Below are 14,329 nucleotides of genomic sequence, written 5' to 3' on the forward strand. Positions count from 1 at the left end.
CGCAAGTATCCTTTCCGGCACGCAGGCTGATGGTTTTATAGCTTCGATCCTAAATAGGGCCGTCTTTAACGTCGGGAGAACCCGACGCAATTATATATTTGGCATTTTCTTTTTATTTTTACCTGTAAGGATTCATTTCTCTTGTGCATATATTCTTCAACAAGGAGAAGGGAAAGAAATTTTATTGTTTTTAATTAAAATTCAACAGTTTAGTTTATTTCTTCTACATGCTTACAATAAGTACTAAATATTAAAAAGAATTTACTAAAGATAATTATATTGAAATATATCTATACATAAAAGTTTGTTTTCTCTTCTATATTTATACAAATAATGCAATAAATAAAATTGCATAAATTGAAATTATTTGAACAAATCTGTTTCAAATTTTTTAACAGTAAATGTATATTGTTTTGTAATAAAGTGTTAATAACATTTTTAAGATAATGATTACAATAATCAATTTTGTATGAGATTAATAGATGCAAGAGAGATTTTATCAAATAATCAAAAAAGAGTTTTTCAAATAAAAAAATTGATATAAATATGTATAAAATTCATTTATAGTATTTTATTCTAGAAGAAAAATATCAGTTTCTGAGCTCGGCGCCCTCAAGTTGGCGCCTAATGCGAGATATCTTTCGTACAGTCCTAAAACCGTTGCCGATTCGACTCAACAAAATCATAACAAGTACTGTTATTGCTTGCTATCACAAAGAAAAAGGTCGACAAGAATCGATTTCAACCAGAACACAATTCTTGATATACCTATAAATACTTAAACGATATACGTTAATACTTAAACGAAATATTCGCGACGATATAATACAAATTATATCCTCAATAATTATTTAAGTAATAATCATAAAAATGCCAAATATTTTAATTTGTTTCAGACCTCTTGTTTAATTGATAAATAAAATTACAAAAATATTATAAAAATATATCTTTAAAAAATGCCTGTTATATATTTCTCGAAAACTATAATCAACAATTTCTTGCGTCTTCTCTATTTGCTTATTCTCTAATTGATTTTTAGTATTGAAGAACTTTTTTATTTTCTATACACAAAAGAAATATAAATACTTATCTTTAATGTTGCTAGAGAGTAATAAAACACTAGAAATTTTTAATATAAAAGATACACTACAATTGTATGTGTACTTGAGAATTAATCAATCAATATAATACTGTTAATGATTTCATAGAAATAATCTACAATGATTTCAATTAAAATACTATCACATTATTTTAATTATTAATTGTATTATATCTCTTGTAATTGTAATTTTATCATACCTTTGTGTATATTTCACTTGATATCTGTATATATTTTACATGATATATTAATTCTAAATTTAATTTTATCGATAATAATAAATTAAATCTATAAGAATATATTTTCAAGACACACATACGAGAGGAAGAAAAAATTATTTTTAAAAATGTATAACAGTAATTTAACAATTTATTCATATTTTGTCTATTCAGATGTTATATATTATATTGTTCTATTTTCATTTTATCCTTTATTATAATAAATATAATATTGTATAATAATATTTATTTATATTATCTTTACTTTCTACAATTACGAAGAGAAATATAGAAAATATATAATCATAAACTAATCAGTATAATAGGGATATAAATTGAGAAACTAATTCTTTATTTTGATACAATATTCACTATAATATAACACTCTTTGCTTCAATTCGTTCGTTTCAAAGTTTAAAATTGGTTGGTTTAAAAGTAAACTGTACATATTTTGCTGTTTTGGCATATATTTTGCTAATTAAATTTTTGATTGATTAATATTTATATCATAGTACTAAATCGTCTAGTTAAAGTCTAATTACACATTATTACTAATCTAATTAAGAATATATTTAAAAAAATTATTAACCAATTTTTTTTATTACTTAATTCTTCTATTTTGAAATGCATCATAATTAGATTAGTTTTTTATATCTAAAGATTCAATAATTGACTTCTTTTATATTTATCTTTATTATAAAAATTTCTATAAATTTAATTGATTCTCAAAGAAATTGTTAAATTTTATAATTTATACATATATAATATTTATTGCGTAATAAATTAATAATAAAGGAATGCATAAATTATAAAAGATTTGATATGCATCAAATAAATGGAAAAATAGTTTTACAGATAATGTGTGTGTGAAAACCTCTTAATAAAATAAGTGATGAAATATGCTTATTTAATAGTGTATGAAAAATATATACATTGAATAGTTTTAATCTCTCTCATTTTAAGTTACTGCCAATACCTACAATATTTTATTCAAAATATTATATATCGAGTTTGGCATACGTACGTTTATTTCATCTTTTTGTGAAAATAGTAAAAAATTATAAATCTAAAAAAAATAAAAAGTAAAAATTAGATGCTATATATTTTACTAAGACTCATACGCGTATAGAATAACGGCAAAAAATTAAAAATGATTAAAAGCAGCATTTATTAATTACAAAATAAAATTTCAACTTTTGAAGACTTATATAAAATAAAATATAATAAACTTATAAAATTATAAAATATAAAGTTTAGTTATTTAAAAAATTCTTGAGAACTATTTATCAGAGATTGGAATGTTTGCCTATAAAAGAAGCTTTATAAGCTTATTTGAAAGACAACAAAGACATATTATATAAAGCATAAAATATTGCCGAGCCACAAATTTTCAGCAACAATATATGTTTACACGGCAATTCTCTTTTCGAGCGCAGGGCAGAATGTCAATTCAATTTAAAGTTTTTTGGAAGATGAAGAACGGGAAGTTTGTCAGCATCTTCGTGGCTGAGTTAGCCTCCTTGAAGAGTGGCAGGTGGATGCGGGATCGATGCTACCCATGGTTCCATTAAATCGACCGATCTATTCCTCTCTCCCTTTCTCTGTCAGCTATGTAAAATAACTTAGATCCCTGAAAATAGTCACCTTAAGATAGTTACTACTCGGAAAAATTTCATCTTGAGGCTTTAAAGTGATAATAATATTCTTTTTACTGATATGTCATGACAATCTGTGCAAAGCATAAAATAGGAAGGAAGGAAGAGTTTTAAGAAATAAGTATTCGTGGAAATAAGAATTTATTATTGCAAGTGTTTGATCATTTTTATTTGTAACAACGATGTTCAACCGAATCAATTTTATGAGTATTTTATACATACCTATATAATATAATCTTTTAGAGTTTGGACGAATTATTTCAATAATAGAATTTAGAAGATTGAAAAAAAAAATTGGTTATGCTAAACATACATTATAAAGGCTAAAAAATTGAAACCATTATTAGAATTAATTTGAGGCAAATAATGGTTTAATTTTATTATATAATTCATATTTGTATGATGTGAATATGGTTAATCAAAATATCTAATTTAAAATGTCAATAAAATATAAATATAAAAATTTTCTTTGATCATATACATCTGATATGCTCGACCGTCTTTTATTTTGAACACTTCGAAACATAATACGTGTTTTAACAATACGTGATTCCTATGTTTACATTATATAATTTCAAAGACAAAAGGTAATAATTCAATTAATTGGGCAATAATTTTCATAGTTTTGGAATATAGCAATTAAATAATAAAAAATACATCATTATTATTCAAACAAATTATTTTTGTAAATTTTCTAATATACACCTGTAATATATCAATTTTTTTGCAAACTACAAAAATGCTATATGTAGCACCTAACTTTGAGATTCAGCCTTTCCTTTCCTTGTTCGTGAGGCATTGACACGACGGAAATAGTAAGTTCTTCATGTTACGAGGAGTTGCGCCCACGTACAGGATTTACGCGCTTACACGAGACGAGGACTATATCGACCTCAATAAGATATATATATATATATATATATATATATATATATATGTATATATATACGTGCGGTACCACGCTAGTTACGTTCCTGACCCTTTCTGGGTCTCGTCCTGTCCTCCACCCACGACGAAGGACGGAGGACGGTATTGATTAAATTCACCGACAGCCATTTTGTTCCTGCACCCTATTGGCTGCCGTCCATTTTGTCCTTTCAACCCCTCCGTCTCGTTGTAGCCATAATCGTCTCTTCCTCTTTCAGTATCCTCCTCTCTGTTCACCTGTTCGCTCCTGACCCACCCCAGTCGGCGGAAGACGACGCAGGCGTCGCGACATTTTCCTCCTCGAAGAGAAATCGGGACTATTAGCAATTAAGTTCTTCTGGATGGTAGCCCGTTGCACAACCTAATGAGCGTTCCCTTTCTGTTCCGGATACATTTTAACGATATATGTACTTTAACACTTCAACAGCATTCTTATATCGTAAATCGATATGACAGATTCATCATTTTAATTCAGATTTATAGTCTGTAATAAGATGAGATTACATTCATTTACAGTTGAATTCTAATTGTAAAATTAAATGTAACTGCTGTTCTGTTATATGCCTTTTATATTTAATAAAAAAAAAACGCCATAAATACATATAAAGCAAGAAGATAAGGGAGGATTATAATTTTATATTCTGCACATTTATAATTTTATCAAACACTTTCAAGTGCATGAAATTGTATTAGTAATCATTATATATTTGTTAGTATACGCACATCTCGAAATTTCTAAATCCCAACATGCTATTTCCTAAGACCATCTTTTTCAATCTCTCTCCATATATCCACGCATCAAAGGCACCAAGATTTTTATTTCTCGATTCGGTCGAGAATTCTTCAGAATCTTCCTATATCTGAGGAATTTTCTGAGACAGCAAATTGAATATAAACATACAAAAGTGTCGGTTATATATGTCCCAAGAAAATCGCACGCGACTAGGATAAACAAAAAGAGGGAAGTCTAAAACCCCGAAAAAACCAACAAGAAGAGAAATTGACAAACCTGTTTTCTATCTGTTTCTTGCACCCTCTTCTTCCCTCTGACGTCAAAAATGACGTTCGTTCCGGGATTGGCGGTATGGCGACACGCCCTGCTATCCACCGCTGTATTTCCACCCTTGCATTTCATCCCCCTGCATCACTCCCGCCAGTTGCGACCGGACACGGCCACGCCTACGCGAAAGCACCCCCATTGGAGAGGGTTGACTCTGCGTAGGTTGTGCTGAAATGAAACTGGGTCAGGCAGACTCGAGGCAGGCCGAGTCAGGCCGAAGCTCGAGAATCGTCCAGGCGTTTTCGGCACGAAGCAGTCCCTTGGAAACCACCCCGAAGCCCGTCGTTGCTGTGCCACTTCGTCGGCCTTCCATTCCACCCTTAAAGCCTACGCTCGCTCCGAGACGAAACTTTAGCCCTCACTGAGGCCGCGAAGAAGACTCGGCGAAGAAGCAAACGGGATGAGGTGAGTACGGGATGAGACAGTTACATCAGGGAGTAGAGTCGTTTTCTTCATTTTTAAGCCAATTTTTCATGTATGTGTTTTAGAATTGTCGAGGAATGCTTTCGAAACTTGATAAGTTAGATTTTAGATTTTTCAAAAAGTACACGGAGAGAATTTTCTCTTAGAATTTACTCGGAAAATCATGGTAATCATGGTTTGATTAATATTTATCATAATAAATAATATTAATATGTACATAGTAAATTTTACTATGCACATAGTAAAATTCATCGAACATATTTTATATTTTATTGTGGTAAATATTATTATTTTTATTGTGGTAAATATTAATTAGAGAAATTTGTATAAAATTCTTTCAATACCATATCGTCCATGATTACCATCATTTTCAGGGTAAATTCTCTCTGTGTACAGTAAAAACCGGATTTTAAAAAGTGTAAATTTTTCTGTCGGAAGGATTTGGAGAATAAATAGATTGGCTAGTTGATAATAAAATTGTAATGTGTTGCTACTTGTGAGAATATTATTTTATAATGTGTATAATTCTTATAGAAGCAAAATAATCCTAGTTGAAATTCTCAATATTTAAAACATCGACTGATTTTTTTCTTTCTTGTGTCATGTGATAATCAATGTATTCATTTTTATTAAATAATTCGTAGCTTTAGCTAATTATAGTGCAATTTAATGTTTTTATTATACGTATTGTTACATAAATGATATCATATTTGATAATAGATCTATAATTCGTTCGATTATATATCTATTATTTAGTGCGATAAAAATCTTTTTTTTTTTAATAGAAAAATATATTATTTATTAAATAATAACGAAATCTGAACAAAATCATTTATTTATAGATTTATAGGAGTTCCTCCAAATTTAAAAAAGTGAAGACTGATCGGCTATCAAAATGATCAAAAAGCACAAACTTTTGCTGAATATAATTTAAGTTAAAAACTGTTTAATTTGTAAATATGTAAGAGAAAATTTAAAGCGCAAAATAAAAAACTATTACTAACGATATCTTGAAGTAATATATCAAAAATTATTGAATTAACATTTTTAACAACTGTCTATCTTTTCGATATTTTAGTTTAATAGATTACATACGTGAGTTCCTCTACTCCTAAAATTAAAAAAAATTTTGACTCGATTTGATAAAGTGGATAATAACAGCATTCAACATTTTAATGCAACATATATCTTTTTTTCGAACACATTCATTAATAGCGTACATGTTTTTTATAATCATTCAATTTTTCGCATACTGCATGTTTTATTATTGTATAATCGGTGAATGTCTTTTAAATTTTCTTCAGCTTCTGAATATCCCAGGACCACTCTATTGATTAAGAGAACAAAAAGTGATGCTCAAGAAAATCATGAAGACTATCGTTTAATTACATAAAACATAAAGTGCAATCAATAGATCAAGAATTTGTAAAAATTTGCTTATTTTACGCTCTTATAATTGAGAAAATTAATTAACTTTTACTAGCTGTATGTGTGAGTGTATGCGTGCGTGTTTCTTATCTTCAATCTTACAATTAGTGTTCACAATTTCATTATATTTGCGAGATCATCAATCTTTATAGTTCGATAACTGTTTGTCAAATAACTAAAACTGATCTACTTCTCCGACGTCTTCATTTATCAGAATTTATTTCTTTTTATAATTGTTTTTCTCTAAAAACTTTGACTAAATCCTTAAAAACATGACTGTAACTCATTCAAGATCTTTTTCAGTCATTTTCTATTCACATCTTAATAAAAATGTTTATTCGATATTAAATTCTACTAATATTACTTTATGTTATCATTTTTTAATTTCTTTTTCTACGTTCTCTGTTATTTTGATATTTTTAGCGTTAAATGTAGAATGTTCTTTTTTCGAATTCTTCTTTATGTAAATATTTTTTCTTTTTTATAATCCAAGCTTTCTTTTCTTGATATCTTTCTATTAATTACTATTTAAATCTTGTAATGCTTAATTTTTTTACACTTTCTATATATGACTCTTTTTATACTTTATATATAATATTAGTAGCCTACTTTTTATATGTATCTAGGCTGCTAATAAACATACTACTACTACTTTTATTGCTTTATCATTGAAACTAACATACTTTGATTAAGAAAAAAAATGTAGTTTTGCACTGAATCTTGCAATTTTTCAATGTAGTCATGAGAATGCTTTGTGTTTTAGAAGTTAATTTAAGAAAGACGACAAAAAAATCTGCTCTCTGTCCATGTTTCTTCGGTCGCTCAGCCTATCGTGCTGCCAAGGCGATGGCAATTTCGCTTAACAATTTCGCAATCTCGCTAAAACTCGCCGAAGACTCGACGCCGGAATACGTCGTGACTGAAGCGGAACCTGTTGTTGATTGTTGTAGGGACTGTTGAGGCGAGGGACACAAGCAGAGACATGGACAATGTGCAAATGATCGGCACTAAAATCACAGCAATCAAGGAATACTTATATGTAAGGCATCCACATATTCACGTTCATCGCGACTGTTCGCTTATAGTGAGAGAGCTCGACAATGTCTTCATTAAATACTTTCATTTCATCAAATGTTGATCTCCGTCTCTGGTAACACATGTCAATTATTCGTTTGTGCAGATATTTTACTTAAATTTTCAACAGGATGATACACAGAAGTGCCACTGAAAAAAATATTTCTGTAAAACTACATGATTATGCTGGGTTTTTTCGCAATATTGCTACTCATATGGAAGATTACAGATTATATGTAATTTCATATGAAATTTATTCTTATATATTTTCAAGATTAAAAATATTCCACTGAACATGAAATTACACAAAGGAAATTCTATAGTAATGTATACACGCTATAAAATAATGTTGTAAATAAAATGGATAATTGCTTATAAAATAAAGTTCAAATAAAATAAAAATACTAATTTCAAAATTACAAGTGATTTTTGTACAAAAATAGTAATTTTACATATATTTTTACATTAATAGGTATTTTCACTTTAAAAAAATATGAAAAAAAAATTACAGTAATAATTTTGAACAAATAATTTCCATGTAAAAGTACATGGATTTTTTCGGTGTGAATGTGGTGAATGTTTACATCGATTAATACATGCTGTTGATCGAGTTGAGTATCTACGAAAATAGTGTTGGTGAAAACATTGTCGACGAAATCCAGAATCAGTGATTTTCATGTAATTTCATTTAATAGGCTAATTGTGTTAGTTTCTTGATTTCTAGCAAGCGACAATCGATACTTGTAATATTGTTTGACATGGTTATATTTTTTTATGTGAGCAAATTAAATTTCTGTTGATTGAAAAAAAGCTTCTCGATAAAGCATTCGACTTTAATATTTGCCAGGACAGTCCGCCTAATGCAAATGTTAAATAAATAATTATATAAATGTTATACAATGAAATGTTATGTAAATGTTATACGAATGTTATTTAAATGACAGAGTACAATGTAGAAGAAGAAAAATTCTCGTTATTTTGCATTTCAGAATTTCGCACGAACGCATTCACCCACCAGACTAATGAGTTCCGAAAACACCTACTCGCTCTCTAAGGAGCATTGCAACTTGAAGTACTCGGGTAAGTGATGAGAATTTTTAATCCATCAATTTTTATTTGAATATTATTGCACGAGAGAGTTTCATTTTCCAACATAATTATGCGCTGCATGAATACTTCTTCGATTATTCTGTATATAAATTATATACATATAATAATGTGTCATCATTCGGCTGCACAGTAGGAAAATTTGTGTTTTCTTGCAAAAAACGGTTAAAATTTTTGTGTTAAATACTTAACATATTCATATGTTAATTTAACATATGCTGTTGTGTTAATCGAACTTAAATGTTAAGTTATTAAAAAGAAGATGTAAAATAACATACTATGTTAATTTTACACAAAAATTATTTACTATAAAAAAATTTAATAAAATCGTATAAAACTAATTACATCTCTTCTAGTAATATTTTATTTATTTTAAATAATTTTCACATGCAAAAAATATTTCTTTATATTTCATAAAATTGACAAAATTACTTGAAGTTTTGCATTTATTTTTCATTAAAATATTAAGTATTTGTGTCTTTATTTAATATATCCATATTAACACAAAAATTTCTGTGGACCGTTTGGGAAATGTTAAACTCAACAGAAGCTTTTCAACTGTGTGCGGTGTATAAAATTCAAGAAGGACAAATCATATCGTGGGTACATTTTACATTACGCGACTTGGCTTTTCGGGGGCAAAATCCAAGCGTCACAATATTGTCCTGATTTCGCGAGGCTTGTGGGTCGGAAGGGTGCATAATAATAGAGGATTTAGAATTATTCCGAAGAGGTTGGTAGACGCCGAGTGGCTGAGGACAGATTACACGCCGCAGGGATGCGAAAGGGGTTTGTCATCTTCGCCGTTTGGGAAGTGTTAGCGGGCGATAACGACATGCGCGTGCCGCCCGCAGAATTTCGGATTATTTCTAATGGATTCTCGAGTGGTTTTATTTTTTTTTCCAAATAATATATACGCGTGTGCGCATTTAAAAAAATTTCGTTGCATCGTTACGCGAAATCTGCAGCGATATTACTATAAATTAAGACTTGTAATCCGGCTCATAAATCGGCGTGACTAATTGCCGCGTGTAACAATCCCCAGAAGACGCGTTGATTAAAGTCGAAATGCGAGGGTCTAGACGCATCTGGTGCCGAATGACTACACGCGAAGATAGATATATATTGAGTCCGAATTGAGGGATATAGTTGGCAGGATCTGCGAGATGACTGATTGAAATATTACAATTAGAGGAGACATATGTAAACTAATATCGCGTTTATCTAATAGAAATGTTATCCACGAATTTTTATATAGTATACATAATCTATTATTTCTTCAATTGAAATAATTCATAGATGAAGCAACCGATTGGACAATATTTATTTTAACGTTTAATTAAATCTTGCGATAACTCCGAGCTTGCTTATCTCGAAGAGTGTTATAAACCTCGAGAAAAAAAGCGGAGGTCTTTGGACATTAGATTGATGGAGCTGGATTAGCTGGATCTGACTGTTGGAAGCCGGGGATTTCCCTTGTCTAACCATAGGCTCAAGGCGATTTACTATAAGTTTTCGTACGCCCTCCTTTCTTCATTCAACTTTTATTTAGCACAATTTCTTTTTACAATCATTAACGAAGAATATGTTTATTGAGCGAAGAGAAGCATTTTTTACGAAAAAAAAGTATATTGACGAACAAATCTATTTACAAAGATTGTTTTAAAATGCTTTTGCTTAAATATTTTATTATCAAAGATTTATAACAAATAATATCACTTGATTTATTAAACTAGGAAATATCGCGTTTGTAAAAATTTTATTTTAAATAAAAATCTATAATTTAAAGTAATAATATTTAATGTCTCTGAATAATATATTGAAAAAAAAATAAAGAGAATATAAGGGTACAATTTTATATCCTCTTAAGAAGTCTCGTTTCTATAATACTTTCCCTCTTAAAAATGCTAAATAATAATTTGAAAGCGAAGTCTCATAGTAGCTTGGCTGTTTATCCATGGGATCACCTTAATGCAATGAGGGGTGGTTTACTCCATGGGATATTTTATGGTCGCTGCGCGATAGAAGGACAGTTCAATTTGCCGAGGATTTATCACGAGTACATTGAAATGTTCCATTGCAACGACTTCGTCCTGTCTTCATCTATATATTGTTTCGCATCTATAACAGATTTGACATAATATTATCTATACATAGGTGTTTTTTTTTTGTGCGTAAAATAATCTTCCAGATTTTTGTCTCTTGTTCTTCTTTTGAATGATATTTGTTATATATTTGTAAAATATAATATTCATCAATATAGCATGATTTTTGTAAAATAATGCATTGCATGTTATATTAATTTGAAGACAGCGAAGAACTTATTGCGAGCGGAAGAAGGAAGAACAGCATGAATAAGATGGTGTCATCCCACCAAACAAGTGAGAGTGTGTCAATATAGGTCTATACTTTCAATTGTTTGATGAGGTGAAATCATTCTAATCGCGCATTATCTTCGAGGATGACGTCTAAGTCATGATGGTAGGTCGATCAACGAAAATGACAGCCGAAAGGAATCTTGTCGAGAAATGTTTTAATCGATATCGTTGTAGAAGAGATTTCACTTGATCCCAACAATTAGAGAGTTAACGTAGCTCTTGCATCGTATTACGCATGAATTATCGTTACTCGTTTTTTCAAAAAAAAAGATCAAGAAATATATGTATAAAAAAATATTGTAAAGATAATATTCTTATACAATTTATTTCGAAAAAATTGCTAACAATATTACTATTCGAATAAAAAAATTGTGCATAAATGTATAAATGTTTATTAGATTTTTATATTGATAATAATTATTGCAACATCATCTGATAGATGATATATAAAAGATTCGTGCTATATTCTGATTTTGTTCGCAGACATTCTGCCACAAAATGCAGAAGGCTATCCGGCGACTAGAGAATTCTTGATGAAGGTAGTGGATATTCTGCTAGACTTCATCAAATCAACGAACGATAGAAATGCGAAGATCCTCGATTTTCATCATCCTGCCGACATGATGCGTTTGCTCGATCTGGAAATACCTGATAGCGGATTGACTCTGCAACAGCTCCTACTGGATTGTTCCATGACCTTAAAGTATCAAGTGAAAACAGGTAAGTGCGTATACACAGCTTAAATTCTTTTCAAATACCAGAATGACAAACGTGTAAGTTTTTAAATCGAACATTTATTTTATTTATTGATAAATCAAAATTATTTTTTGATTTAATTAATTATTCTTATAATTGAGTCACGACTGTTAACAAATTTTACAAATATCAATAAATGTAAAAATATATTAAAATGTAAAATAATGTTATAAATACAATAAGATACTTGTGAAAATTAATCGGAAATTTAATTTTAAAAATAATCAATACTTATTCTTCTATTCTCTCTTTCTTAACATTTTGAAAATTTCTTTACAATAAAAATAATGAATAATGAAAATAATAGAAATAATGAAAGTAATAAAAGCATTGTGAAGCAATTTTGTATTACTTTACAAGTTTAAAACATGAATTTGTCTTTTGATAGAGAGTATTTTAGAGAGAGAGATATATATATATATATAAATATATATGTGACAGAAAAACTTTTCATTCGATCGACATAACTCGAAATGTTTCGAGATTTAAAAGTAACAGTCAAAACACAGAAGCAAATATATATTCTGACATAAATATTTACATTTTTTCGTCGATCTGGTTCACTTTACGACCTTTCTATCGCAATCTTAATCATAAAATAATTTTTCAACCAATTTTAAATTTATATTTTATTCAAAAGAAATGTTTCATATTCCATTTATAGTTATAAATAATTTTAAATATTTATAAAGTAAAACTATTTTTCATAGACTTTTATAAACACTTTCTAACGTAAAAATGTATAAATCAAAATTCTTTAAAAACTCGCGTCGATGTGAAACGCGAGATGCAGAACGGTCTTGAGATAATGGGGCAAAAATATAACAAAAATGCGAACACCCCTGTGTCGGGAGGAGCATTTTAACACTATCGCACGTCCCTATTCCCGAGGGCGATAAGCCACATAATTTCATATTCAATTTAACATACACTCTCGCAGAGGAGCAAAGATAAGGTGGCGACAGACATCGGCAATGAAGCCCGACGGCCATCGAGCGACCCTCGAAATAAACACACTGACACGGTGTTTGTAATAAATCGTATACCCATACACAGTAACTTTCAAAACTGAGAGATATCTCTGCGTCACGTTTTCGTGCCACGTGCTACGTCACGTTTTGTGTGACACCCAAAGATGAGATTCCATAAGACATTTTTTTTTAGATAAAGCTATTATTCGTTAGTTTTATCACGCAGCTTTTTTTAAAGGTGATTGAATACATGAAATAAAATGTCATATTTAATTGTTAAAAGTATTAACAAAAAATGTGCAACGCATTTAATAGAATTTTTCTCAATTGACAGAAAGCAGTAAATCGCTCTTTTTAATCTAAAATATAATTAAATGTTTATTACTCTCTTTAATTTTTTTCTATATAAATTCTCTAATTAGTTTTTCGAAGATCTCGTCGTAAATTTGATAAGCCATGCAGCAGCAGGATTTAATAAATCCTTCGCATTATTTAGGTCGTGTGTTTAATTTCCAATAAAATTCGAGAAGCGGAATAAATGTGTTCGTATCGAGATGAATTTCAATTCGCGGAAATGACGTCGAATCGAGGACCTAGATTATGATGCAGCGGCTTGGCGAAATACCAAAAGTCAACCGCAAATCTCCCTTTTGACGTGCGAAAGTTCGCTATCTCAGTAGGATTCGATTACCAGCTTGAATGGATGGTAATGCACAATGGAGCGGACCTAACTAAACTCAGGCCAGTCTGTCTGTAGTCCGTGTAAAAGGAAGCGAGGTCCTGCACGTGATCATCTCCCTCGTCGCCGAAGGGCGCGTGCACGATACGTGCCGACAAAAACTCGTTATTAGATTATATGCCACAAAATTCGAGAGCCCTTCGTGTATCGGGTTTAGGATGCTTTATATCCTCGACCGCCAGAAAAACGTCCTGTCTCTGAAGAACATCAATCGAAGTGTGTGCGTCGATATAGAATCGTTTTTGAAAGAATGGACACAGAAAAGTACGCGATTGAAAAATTTCTGTTCAATTTAACAGATATCTTACATGTTCCAAAGGGCTCATAGAAATTTTTGTGTTAATTTAACATAATATGGATTTGTTAAATGGAGACATAAATACTGTGTTAATATTTTAATACAAAATAAATGCAAAACGCCGAGTGATTCAAAATAAATTTTGTATAAAATTAACATAGTTTTGTAAAAATTAACTAAAAAATATGTTAATTTT

The 14,329-nt window shown here is 29.8% G+C and overlaps 1 protein-coding gene across 2 annotated transcripts in view; it reads left to right on the plus strand.

The window, feature by feature from the left end:
• Positions 1 to 5,119: 5,119 nt before the first annotated feature.
• Positions 5,120 to 14,329, plus strand: part of Gad1 (glutamate decarboxylase) — a 28,426-nt gene continuing 19,216 nt past the window's right edge. Inside the window, exons 1-4 of one of the 2 annotated variants that reach the window (XM_029309950.2) lie at positions 5,120 to 5,364; positions 7,761 to 7,849; positions 8,874 to 8,964; positions 11,853 to 12,089. In XM_029309950.2, coding sequence (XP_029165783.1) covers positions 7,793 to 7,849; positions 8,874 to 8,964; positions 11,853 to 12,089 — 385 coding nt within the window. In that variant the 5' untranslated portion in view covers positions 5,120 to 5,364; positions 7,761 to 7,792. The remainder of the gene's footprint in view (positions 5,365 to 7,760; positions 7,850 to 8,873; positions 8,965 to 11,852; positions 12,090 to 14,329) is intronic. The other variant, XM_029309951.2, reaches the window with a different exon arrangement.

This window comes from Nylanderia fulva, unplaced genomic scaffold (genome assembly GCF_048542155.1).
Source record: "Nylanderia fulva isolate GAGA-0341 unplaced genomic scaffold, ASM4854215v1 Scaffold12, whole genome shotgun sequence".
Lineage (NCBI taxonomy): Eukaryota > Metazoa > Arthropoda > Insecta > Hymenoptera > Formicidae > Nylanderia > Nylanderia fulva.